Source organism: Sapajus apella, unplaced genomic scaffold, assembly GCF_009761245.1.
Source record: "Sapajus apella isolate SASKATOON/1434 unplaced genomic scaffold, GSC_monkey_1.0 scaffold133, whole genome shotgun sequence".
NCBI classification, from domain to species: domain Eukaryota; kingdom Metazoa; phylum Chordata; class Mammalia; order Primates; family Cebidae; genus Sapajus; species Sapajus apella.
In genome coordinates, this window is record NW_022437073.1 from 3,311,032 (window position 1) to 3,323,440 (window position 12,409).

At 30.4% G+C, this 12,409-nt stretch overlaps 1 protein-coding gene across 3 annotated transcripts in view; it reads right to left on the reverse strand.

The window, feature by feature from the left end:
• COL11A1 (collagen type XI alpha 1 chain) overlaps nucleotides 1-12,409 on the reverse strand; it is a 213,456-nt gene that overhangs the window by 125,808 nt on the left and 75,239 nt on the right. For all 3 annotated transcript variants that reach the window (XM_032262929.1, XM_032262930.1, XM_032262931.1), the window contains 6 exons: nucleotides 11,282-11,323; nucleotides 10,287-10,349; nucleotides 7,817-7,891; nucleotides 6,698-6,781; nucleotides 4,611-4,667; nucleotides 940-993 (listed from right to left, as the gene is read on the reverse strand). In XM_032262929.1, the coding sequence (XP_032118820.1) occupies nucleotides 940-993; nucleotides 4,611-4,667; nucleotides 6,698-6,781; nucleotides 7,817-7,891; nucleotides 10,287-10,349; nucleotides 11,282-11,323 (375 nt within the window). The remainder of the gene's footprint in view (nucleotides 1-939; nucleotides 994-4,610; nucleotides 4,668-6,697; nucleotides 6,782-7,816; nucleotides 7,892-10,286; nucleotides 10,350-11,281; nucleotides 11,324-12,409) is intronic.

Here is a 12,409-nt window from a genome sequence, read left to right on the forward strand (position 1 = left end):
ACCCACATTTGAAAATCACTGTGAAATGTTCATTCTAGATATATAAAATTAAGATTGTCTAGAGGCCAGGCATGATGGCTCATTACTATAAAACAGCACTTTGGGAGGCCCAGGAGGGCAGATCACTTGAGCTCAGAAGTTCAAGACCAGTTTAGGCAACATGGTGAAACCACAACTCTACCAAAAATACAAAAAATTTGCCAGGCATAGTGGTGCATGCCTGTACTCCCAGCTACTCAGAAGGCTGAACTAGGAGGATCCCTTGAACCAGCTCACTCCACTGCACACACTCCAGCCTGGGCAAAAGAGAAGAGTGACACCCTGTCATAAAAAAAAAAAAAAAAAAAAAAAAAAAAAAGATTTTCTAGAGGTAAAGAGTATGTAACTTTGTAAAAAATACTGTAATGAGAAGACTACCCTGAACTCCAGTTCGAAAGCAGAGGCAACAATAACAGTACAAATATTTTTTAGCTTTTAATGAAAAAATCCTTCCTTTGATAACATATTTCTCCTTTGGGATAGGAGTCAAGGAAAACTAAAATCCAAAACAACTACTCCAATATGTTTTCAGATTCATCTATTTCATAAAAGAAAATGTTGGTCAAAAAGTTCACAAATTTGGGGAAAGAATAAACTCCCAACATTTTCATATAGTGTAATTTTAGTATTTTTATGCAATTCCCAGTTAAGCTGTGAATATTTTCCATCCTTTTAATGGCAAAATTAACCAAACATAAAAGGGAAGGCTACTATACCCTGAATCACCCAAGTATCTTAATCTGTTTTCTCTGAATTTTTTTCGTATTTCAAAATAAACTGTCATACATCAATAGACTAGTACTCAGGAACAAAAAGAATGAACTATGATGCATGCTCAAAGGAAATATGCTGTATCAAAGAAGCCAGTCAAGAGAAAAAGGACAAATTATTATTTTATACCTGAGGACCTGGATCGCCACTCTCACCTTTGGCCCCAGCTGAACCAGGTCCCCCCTATAGACAGAAAGTGAGGATATATCATTTAATTTAGCAATTCCATAACAACTTTTATCCTGCCAATTGCACCTGAAATAATTAAACACTATTCAAGATATATTTAATCATATTAGCATTATCTTATTAAATACACAGTAAAATTTTCAAGTAGTTGCATTGAAGTACATCTCTTCTCAAGATATTGATTACATTCCAATATGTGAGCAATAAAGGTCTATATTTTATGTGTAACTACGCAGAAGCTAACCTCATGAAATCACATAGAAATTGCCTTTTGTGTGTGTACTACTAGAACACATATGATGATACACAAGGCATTATTTATCACTACACTGTGAAGTAGCAGTAGAGTAACACGTTATTACCAAGTCAGGTAGATATTTAATCCATTTATACTGTAAGGACTTGACAAAGTGTTACTGCTTTTATATTCTGATATATCTTATACTCTGAATTGTGTAAGAATAAAATGGCATGAACCAGATGCTGTTGATACTATTATAATTGTCCTAACATAGTGGTAAAGCATTTTTACAAGGTTGGCTTGTTTTCTCCTATGAGAATAAGTCTGCATAACAAATATCTCTTAAATGCATTTACATAATTAAAGTGGCTGGGCACGGTGGCTCACACCTGTGATCCCTGTGCTTTGGGAAGCCAAGGCTAGCAGATCACCTGAGGTCAGGAGTTCGAGACCAGCCTGGCCAACATGGTGAAACCCTGTCTCTACTCAAAATACAAAAATTAGCCAGGTGTGGTGGTGGGCGCTTGTAATCTCAGCTACTCAGGAGGCTGAGGCAAAAGAATCCCTTGAAATAGGGAGGCAGAGCTTGCAGTGAGCCCTGATCACGTCACTGCATTCCAGCCTGGGTGACAAGAATGAAACTACATCTCAAAAAATAAAAAATAATAAAAAAAAATAAAAAGGCACAACAATAACCTGGTGCCATAAACTAAAATAAATAAACAAGCAATACAATTGTTTTATAAAAAAGTTGTGAATTTTAAAATTAAATACTCGGCTACTTATATTCCCAAAAAACTTTCAAACGTTAAAAATAAACATGGTGATTACAGTTACTTCATGCTGAAACACTGTGTGTTTTAAAAGTTCCTAATTTATTTAAATCTGTACACATTCCATTAAATACTGCATCATATAAAGTATGACAAAGATTAAAATTAGCTAAATCTGTAAATGTTAGCCATCTATAGTCTCCTAGTGACTCCAAAGTAAAAGAAGTATTAATATAATGCTCATGAAATACAAAAAGTCAAGTAACATGAATTTTCTAATCTTCAAAATTAAAAGAATAATGATTTTCATTAAATCAGATTATTAATCACAGAATTGAATGCAATTATAGAGCAGCCTATTTTAACTAATTGACTGTATTATATTCTCTCTATATAAGCACTACCTACTCAACAAATTATAAGTACTTTGCCCAAACACTTATTCTAAAAATTGTCACACAGTCATTGACAATAAAAGAGTGGGGAAAAAAACACATTTGCTCCATTTCCTGCATGTTTGATAATACAGTCCTCCCTTTGGGTATAAAGATAATTGGATATACACAATTGGTTAAAATAATTTTTCATGGGAAAAATGTGCAGATGTCAAAATATTGATGTAGACTTTCTTTTATAAACCTCAATCTAGTAAACACTTTTTTAGGCTACGGAATTAAGATATATTTGGAAGACTAATAATTTAATGTTTTGATGCAAACATCAGATTTGCTTGTTTTGAAACAATGTTTAATAGAGTAAATGGTAAAAAGAAACAATATGATTTTTTTCTCTCAATACCTACCTTCAATAATTAAGGAAGCTAAAACTTTTATAACAAAGAGATAAGTAGATAAAATTAATTAATATTGGCTATAACATTGAGAATGTATATATGGTTATCAGTGTTTTCTTTTTGCCCACAGGCTGTGGAAAATTGGCTGGCTCTTAATGGTTGATTAATGAAAACAAGAACCTCTAATGCAATGCACCTCCCTGCTTCTGCTCATTGCTGCCATTAGCCTCCACAGATCCATTTCCTTGTGTTTGTCAAGGTAAGTAATGAAGTTCCTTTGGATAAAAGTTTAGGTACCCTAGGACTGATATCTGTAAATTAAATCATCTATGGCAGTGTTTCTCAAACATATTTGGCCATAGGAATCAACCAGTTGCACCTATTAAAATTACAGTCGCAGGTTCCGGTCCTGGATCTACAATATCAGAGTCTCAAGTTCAGAGCACTAGGAATTTTTATTTTTAATAAAATACCTAGGTTTATTCTTTTGATCCCAAATTTTATAACACACTAATATACTACTTACTTTCCTGTTATGTAAATTTGAATCATTAATAAATAATTTAAAAATTAACTCTATTTAATTTGTTAAGTGATACAGAATCTGCCATATTACCGTATTTTGGAAAAGCAAAGCATGATAAAATACATGTTAAACATTTTATAATGTGTTAATTTATATAATTTAAATTATATGAAACATATTATCAAAATATAGGTTTCATATGAGTTTATATAATTGAATGTGTATTCCTGCAAAATACTTATGAAATTTCATGACTGAATTATGATAAATATAAACATAAGGAAATCTACATAACAAAACATTTAATAAAATACATGAAGAAAAAGTATCACTCTAATATGATCATTAAAACAGAATAGTTAGAAGACGACTTACTTGATTCAAATTTGAATACAATAGTTTTGCTATCAATGTCTACTATGTACAATACAGGTAAGATTTCCACTTTCAGAGTAATACATTCCATAAACAGATTGATTTTTGAAAGTCTATAGAGCATATGAAAGCATAGTAGAAAAAATTTATACTAAAAAACAAATATTTAAAATATAAATTATTTATTCATTTATTCTAAAATTAATGAGAATCCTGGTTTGAATCCTGTTTTTTCCCTCTGGGAAAAAACAAATAGTTTGAATACTATCATTGTGTTTCATGTGAACTGCTACACAGCTTAACATTAGCATATTCTACTGTCTTTGAAGATTTTTTAGACAAAAATATTTGAAATACCTTAGCTTGTTATCATGCTTGTGAAAAAAAAAACAATTATTATTTCCAAGAGTCTCTACAAGAGAAAGTACTCTCTCTAATACCTGAAGCACCTTGTGGAATACAGAGGCAACCTGCAGTTTAAGAAAGTATCTTGCTTGCCCCTAAGAGTATGTCATAATTTTCATTGGCTTTTAACATATTTTTCTTTTTAAACAAAAATTTTGTTTAACAAAATATTATGTCTCAAGGATTTAATGTAAAATTGCATTTTGGAAACTGAATATTAGGCAAATGAATGATACTTATAGTTTAAGAAATTAATAGTTGGATATGACTCAATTACATTTTTTATTTATTCAATTTAAGAATTTGTTACTGAGACCGCTTCATCAAAATGTAAAAACTGAATCAAGAAGGATTTTTTTTTTTAATGGAGACAACAGCAAGCATGAAAACATACACATTGTCACCAACCAGAGATAATCACAATCCCTGGGAGAAGCTGCACAGGGAACTGCTAATTTGAATAATTTAACATATATTATCTTTGTTGGGGTAACCTACCACAGGACCTGGTCTTCCTGTTAGACCCATTGGGCCAGGAGGGCCTCTCAGAGCAATCTAGAAAGCAAAATGTATCAAATTCAGTAACATTCTCCTGGAAGTGCACATTAAAATACAACATGAATTCACACAAGCTACCCTTAAGTAACACATGATCAACACAGATTTAATAGCTACATGCTAGAGTGTCAGGTTACTGAAGAACGGCAAGTTTCTACAATGACAAAGAGGTAAATATCAGACATTTTAAAAAAACTGTTTAATACGAAGCCATGTAACATATATTGCTGTGATTTAATAAAAAATAAAAGTTAAACTGGATTTTAGAACAACGAATCTAATATCTGATAATGTACTATTCTCAAGTTACTCAAGAATATTGCATAGCCTTTTTCTCTTAAATGTGTGGGCACAATTTGGGAGGCTTTAGATAAAATTCTTTTGGCAATATTTTAGGAAAAATTATGATAATTAAAGCCAAACAGCATAAAACAAAACTGGCCAGGAAGTGTTATGATAATATGTGCCTGTTAACAAATCTCAACTATAATGCTATAGAGAAGAATATTTTATTTTATATAATCATAGACATAATAAACTGATTACATGCACTATTGTTACACTGAATATTAGAAATGTGAAATTAGCATACTTGAAAAGCTGGAACACATACAGCACAAAATATAAAAATTTGATAGATGTTAAATTAGTATTGTGTGCTACTTTTGAATATTAGAGAGCTCAATAGATGAACACTTAGATTTATCACAAAGATATCAAAAATAATACCGCAACAGAAATAAATGCAAAATCATATTAGAAAAGTGCACGAGATGAAAACAGTAGGATCTCCAAAGTCACTACTGACTCACCATGAGATTTTTGACAATATACTTCTCAATCCTTGAGATTAAATATCTGAAAAATTCAATTACAATGCTTGCTACCTATTTTTCAAGTCGGTTAAGAGGACTAATAAAATGAGGAATTCAATGACCTCATAAAATATTTAAGTTCAAATAATTACCTTAAAATTGTTCAAAATAGTATATTTTGTAAGTTGTAGAAATGTTTAGTAAATTATTTTAAATGATTTTAGATTTGCACTATGCCAAGGTCAAACAAACAAATATTTAAATTTTCATTATCTTTAAACATGATGCAGCCAAATAATGATATATTTTCAGATTAATAGATTTAAGAAATACATAAACATTGAGGTTGAATTACAATTTTCACTCATGTTTTCATATATTTTTACACATGCATAAATTCATCATGATGAATAAAAATTTTATCACAGAAGTGATTTATATTGCTTAGGAAGTAGGTAACTATATCAATACCAACCATAAGTCATTTATTTCCTTGTTCCTTAAAAAGAAAACCAATACTATAAATACAAATATTATATGAATTCAAATTCCTTCCTGGTCTTTTGATTTTCTTATGTATATTATAATTTCAATGAAATTAATTAAAAAACATAAATGTAATTCTATATTTTATAAGTCTACATATAGTGGAAGCTTAAAACTAAAAAAAGAATTCGTAAACTGAAATTTAAAAAATATTACAGACTACAAAGATTAGGGTTTGTAAGAGATGTGGGAGGTTTCTTTCTTATATATGATATCCAAGAAATTTAATTTTCTGTGTTATCCATGATATCATAAATAATCCAGAAAATTCAGAACAAATGTATTTCAAATTTTATTCTCTTAATTGTAACCAATCATTGACTTATGTGTTAGCAGAGTAAAATTGGATGCAAAAGATAAGGTGTACTAGGTGTAAATACATCAATACTCTTTGGGAAAAATAAATAGAAATCTTGTGTGTTATGGTGGGAGACAGCCAGAATTATAGAATGGCAATAGTACATGGGTCAGTTACCTAACTATAATTTTCAATTAATAAACATCACTGCTAGATAAATATAATTTTTAGCATTTTCCAACTAAGTTCAATATACTATTCAGAAGTAAATATTCTATTAATAATAGTACCATCTTCCATATGTACAAAAATACATTCTTGACACACAGTCAATCATCTTGTGAGAATGCATGTTTATCCTTTCTTACCCGAGCTTGCTGAAGAATAGCTTGAGCCTGAGCTTCCTGAGCAGAGATGGTTGGTCCTTTGGAACCATCACCACCATAACGGAACTTAGAAGGGATAACATTAAGAATTAGCTTTGTCAAATATGTTCAATTATGTGCTTTAATCATTAGATAAACCCACTTATTAAAATGGTGGTATTTTACAAAATTACAGGTAACTCCATAATGAATCATGAGACCTAGTTTGTTTTGTATTTTTTACTCTCCTTCTATTTCTTATGGAAGGTCTTTCCAAGACATGTTACCATTTGTAGAAGAAGAAACTAGAAAATCTTATTCAATTTTAAATGCCATAATTTCTATACCTCTGGAATAAACCGTTGTGACTTTTTTTATCAGCACAAAAATTCCGAATATACTAAGTTCAGTGATGGTTATAGCTCAATCTCTAGTTTGTCAAAATTTTTGGACTATCCATTAATACACGGGAAATTTTCCTTGTGATTTATTTATTTTGTTCATCCATTCTTAAGTACTTATGTTATAAAACAGATCTTCTCTAATATTCCTCTATAAAGTTTGCTCCATTTTAACCAAAATGCAGTATATGACTCAATTTTTACCTCTAAGTAATTATTTCTTGAAACTTTGTTAATTACATTGAAATTGATAAATAAAATACAATTTTTTTCCCAAAACACCAGAGCAACAAAAATTTTACAAAGGAATCTTCCAGTAAAGCAAATAATTTTTGAACAATGAGTAACACTACAAATATATACATACTATCTATAACTATATAGATAATAGATGGTAATTAGTATATTAATGATATGTTAAATAGCATATGAGAAACAGGTGAATAATGTGACTCAGGATAAACCGTAATTGGAAATATTATTTTAAAACTCTGTTGCTAAGAGTGTAATCAAATGATGAACTCTTAGTTTTAATGCAGAGATTGATACTTATCAGCATTTATTTTGTAAAATTTCCTGAATTTCCAAATTCTGCTTAATATTAATATTTCTACCTCATACAACGGTTTTTAGTTGATTGCTCTTCAATATGGTTCAACAATAATCTTTGGAAACAGATGAAAAGATATAAAGTCATTTCTATAACATAAAAAAAACGTACCGGTAACATCAACATAGTACCAGGGGGACCAGGTAGACCATCAGCCCCCGGTAAGCCAGGACGTCCTGGGGGCCCCTAGGAAAATAAATGAAATAATCAAAATAAATAAATATTAAAATAATATTTACTAGAACTAGAATAACTTATGTCTACTTTATCTAATTTGCATCTATGCTTTCCACCTTACTTAATCTGTTCTTAGTAAGTATTCCTAGACAGCATTGTATTCTCTTGTACTAGTTTTAGATCATTTTAATAAATGTTTGATTATTAATATATAATCCAAGAAATAAATTTTGCTCAAAGTTGTTTGCAGCCTAATAACTGTGTAAGATGAAGAGTTCACATATATCTTAAGGGAAATTAATGAGAGAAAAACAAGTAGTACAATCCTGGTTCTTATAGTTAGATAAAAACAGATTTAAGTAAATAATAAAAGTTTTATTTAAATTTAATAAGCTTAAGGTATATTTCAGTATTATTTAACAGATACATAAATAGTATTTATTCAGTAGAATACTTAATTACATACTATATTTTAGTAGATAATAGATAATACTATCTTCAGAAGAGATACTTTTCTAACATAGGCAATCACTAATCTTAGCATGTTAATGTTAATCATAGATAATCACTAATTTATTTTAAACATTTACTGATGAAGTATACTCAGTGTCTGTATATGTGCCTGCACACAGACATGTACATTTAGAAGTTTAGGTGTGACTATGGTGATTAGAAATCCAACATATGGATGTGATTATAGAAAATATTAAATATATAATATATGCATCTGTTCATAAGTAAGTGACTCATAGATACAAGGTGTATGTCCATAAACTTCAAATATAATGAGACATTTTTATGTAGCCAAGTCATACTTGGCAGGTAAGGAAGTAAATTCAAAAATTAATAAATAACTAGATACAGAATTATAACTCAGAACACTCATTCAACATAAAAAAAACTGCAGCAGCACTTTTCAAATGTGAATTTCTTATAAAAAGTTAACTCTTAGAAAATAGTTAATATTGATTCTAGATTGGCAAAATTATATTTTATTTAGAATATTATTTCAATAGATTCTGTACAGACTTTAAAGAACTGTTAAAGTAAGTTCAAATAATGGTTTCTATAAAAATATTTTTTAATCCTAACAAATCTAGCTTGAATATTATAATTTCCCATTCATAAAATATTTCCTACATTTTTAGATCATTTATATATCTGTATTCATAAGGCACATTGTAAAGAGATGAATTTATCACCTGATACAGAGTTTTAAGGTCAGTAAATTATAGAATCCAAAAAGGTCTTATGAAAATATGGTGCGATTTAAAAGTATTAACTAAAATGACTATTACCAATAAATGTCTCCAAGAAACTGGATATATCAAATTAAGTAAGCAGAGTATATGAGAACTAATATTAAGAACATTATTTTAAATAAAAAATTACATAATGTTTGCGTAATACACTTTTTATGTCCTCTGACCTTAAATAGCTTTTACTCAGGCCAGAATTTCTGAAATATTTAAAAATCTTCCTCCCTTAAATTTAAATTAAAAAGTTTTTACATTCTTTGAATTGTAATTACATAAAAAGTATAAGTTATTTGCATCTCCGATCTTTTTTTTTTTTTTTTTTTTTTTTTTTTGAGATGGAGTCTCCCTCCGTCGCCCAGAGCTGGACTTCAGTGGCGCAATCTCAGCTCACTGCAATCTCTGCCTCCCAGGCTCAAGCAATTCTCCTGCCTCAGCCTCCCAAATAGCTGGGATTACAGGCGCCTGCCACCTTGCCCAGATAATTTTTGAAGTTTTTAGTAGAGACAGGGTTTCACAATTTTGGCCAGGCTAGTCTTTAACTCCTGGCCTCGTGATCCACCCGCCTCCACCTCCCAAAGTTCTGGGATTACAGGCATGAGCCACCGTGCTCAGCTCTGATACTCCACTTTTAAAGAACAAAAGAAAAGAAAGTACAAAGTTATTGACTACTCAAGGATGTAGGGGAAAAAAGGGAATGGGATTTTAATGAAAAGTTTGGAAAGACTTAATACAAATGAAGTTATTTCATCATGTAACCCAGGGCTTGATCTTCAAAGTAGAACTTAGTTTTATTAACTCATTATGTCAGCATCCAACTAAGTATGAATGGGAATACCTGGAAAATATGTCTGGAATTCAAATTTGGAGACCAGAACCCCTAATGTGATGAGGTCATATCAATATAAATATTGGCTGAAAATAAAAGTTTGCTTATTAATTATGTCATAGATAAATGCACAATTTTTAACCTCACTTAAAAATAATATTTAAAAAGCTAACTAAAATGCTGTGCAGCACTGAATTCATGCTGCCTTTACCCCTCCCACACACAGGAAGAATAACATGTTAAACTTGTAGAATATATTTTAATTATTTTAGTCTGCATGACATGCATTTGTAATGAGATGTGATATCCGTTCACTTACCCTATCACCAGGGTCACCAGGGGGTCCAGTGGGGCCTTGTAGACCTGGAGGGCCCATAATACCCTATACAGAAACACATCAAATATGAATCAGATTCCCAATCTCATTAATATTCAGACAAATTCACCCAAGACCTATCAAAGAGTTCATTTATATTTTATAAATTTACACTAGTCTTCTAAACAGTTGTCCTACTTATCTTCCTATGAAAAGACGACATATAGAAACCAATCTGTAGCTAGCTCAGCTGCTCTAAAGGCAGAGGCAAATATTCCAAGGAAAAACAGGAAAGGAGAATATGCCAATGTAAAGTATTTGGTCCCAGTTCTAACTGAAGAATTGGAACACTCATAAAATTAGATCTCAAAAATGTGATAGCCAAATTAAAAATGTAGAAATCCCTCAGGTTAGAGGCATTTATATTTTTTTATGGGTGAAATTATTTAAATAGGTAAAAGCATTTAAATGCATCAATATCATATATTATTTCAGATGACAAGAATTTAATTAATTCCACAAAAGAGGATTTATTACAAGGTCTGATCAGTACAATCACTTGAGAATAAACACACTGAGTAACATCAGACTTAACAGGAAACCACAAAGTAATCTGATAATTACTTCACACAGAGGTATAGATAAGGCAGCTACAGTCTACCTAGAATTCTCAATTCCATTTGCTGAGATATAATTATACCTCTGCAATGAATATAAGTATGGCTTTTCTTTACATTCATATATTTCAGTAGAAAGATGAAAATGAGTTTAGAAGAGGCAGAGATATCTAAGCATCAAAATATTTAAAACAAAATTTAAAGAATATTACTTGGATAGACAAATCAGAAGGTAGTTCAAAGCCACCAGCTCCTCTGAGCAAATATTTTTCTATAATTCAATATCCTAATTAGTCTAAAGTGTTCTCATTCAGTGATTAATAGAAATCTTATATATGATTACTTTAAAAAGACAAAAATAATCTTAAAACATTTACATACTGCAGGTCCTGCTGGCCCTGGTGGTCCTTCCACAAGCATACCCTATAATAAGAAAAGAGAACATCTCTACCATGGAAATGTAATCCCCAACCTCTAAATTACATGAATATAAAAGAACACTATATCATTGCATATTAAATAGTGAATTATCTATTTCTACCATTTAAATTAATTACAAACATTTTTTCACAGGGAAGGAAAGAAATTCAAAAGAGTAGAAGATATAGGCTGTGTTGTCAGAGAATGTGTGAATTAAGTGGAGTGGAAATAGAGATTTAGATGAATAATATTACAAAGGAGAATATGCTAAGTGCTCTCAAGAATGGAACAAACAAAACATTCTACCAAGTTCTTAGTAAATATTTGCTGCGTGAATGAATGAATGGAAATTACACATAAGCACTTTAATTCAGGGAAGTTACAAAAATATCCAGGCAAAAGCAATATGGATAAATATGAGATAAGCTCTTTATAAGCAAAGGAATAAAGAGCTATTCAGGATAAGAACTCAGCTCTAAAATGTTTCTAATTCCACTCCAGCTTTGGACTGCTGAAAAGCTGTAATGCCATTTTAAAAGTGGGTTAAAAATTTTTATAAGAACTGATTCAGTCTGAAAAATATAATTTTAAAGTTTTTTGTGAGCATGTTGCATGATTTTGGTGTAATGAGTAGATGCCCAACAAGGTCCTTAAAACTGCATTGTTTTATTCCTTATAATTTCTCTCTCTTTTTTTGGAAATTTTTATGTCCTTCCAATTTCTGAAATGGTGTTCATTTTGTTCTACGCTCAGTTCTAATACATTAGTTTTTCCAAGTTGCTTATTAGCAGGAACCAATAGTGAAATTTCTTCCAGGTAAGAATATGTTTCTTATCAGTATTATGAGCAATGATAATGTTAATATAAATTTTAAAGAAACAATTTGGAGTGAATTAGAGATTCTTCCATAGATGAAAAGGAAGTAAAAAATTAATTTTTATGTTATAATGTGACACAATTTGGATATGTAACAAATTAATATGTATGCCATATAATATATTTCAAATAATGTGAAGTCATAGAGATTAGAGAAAAATATTATTGGATTGGAAAGTAAGAAAGCTAAAAGTCCTATTATATCTCATTAAT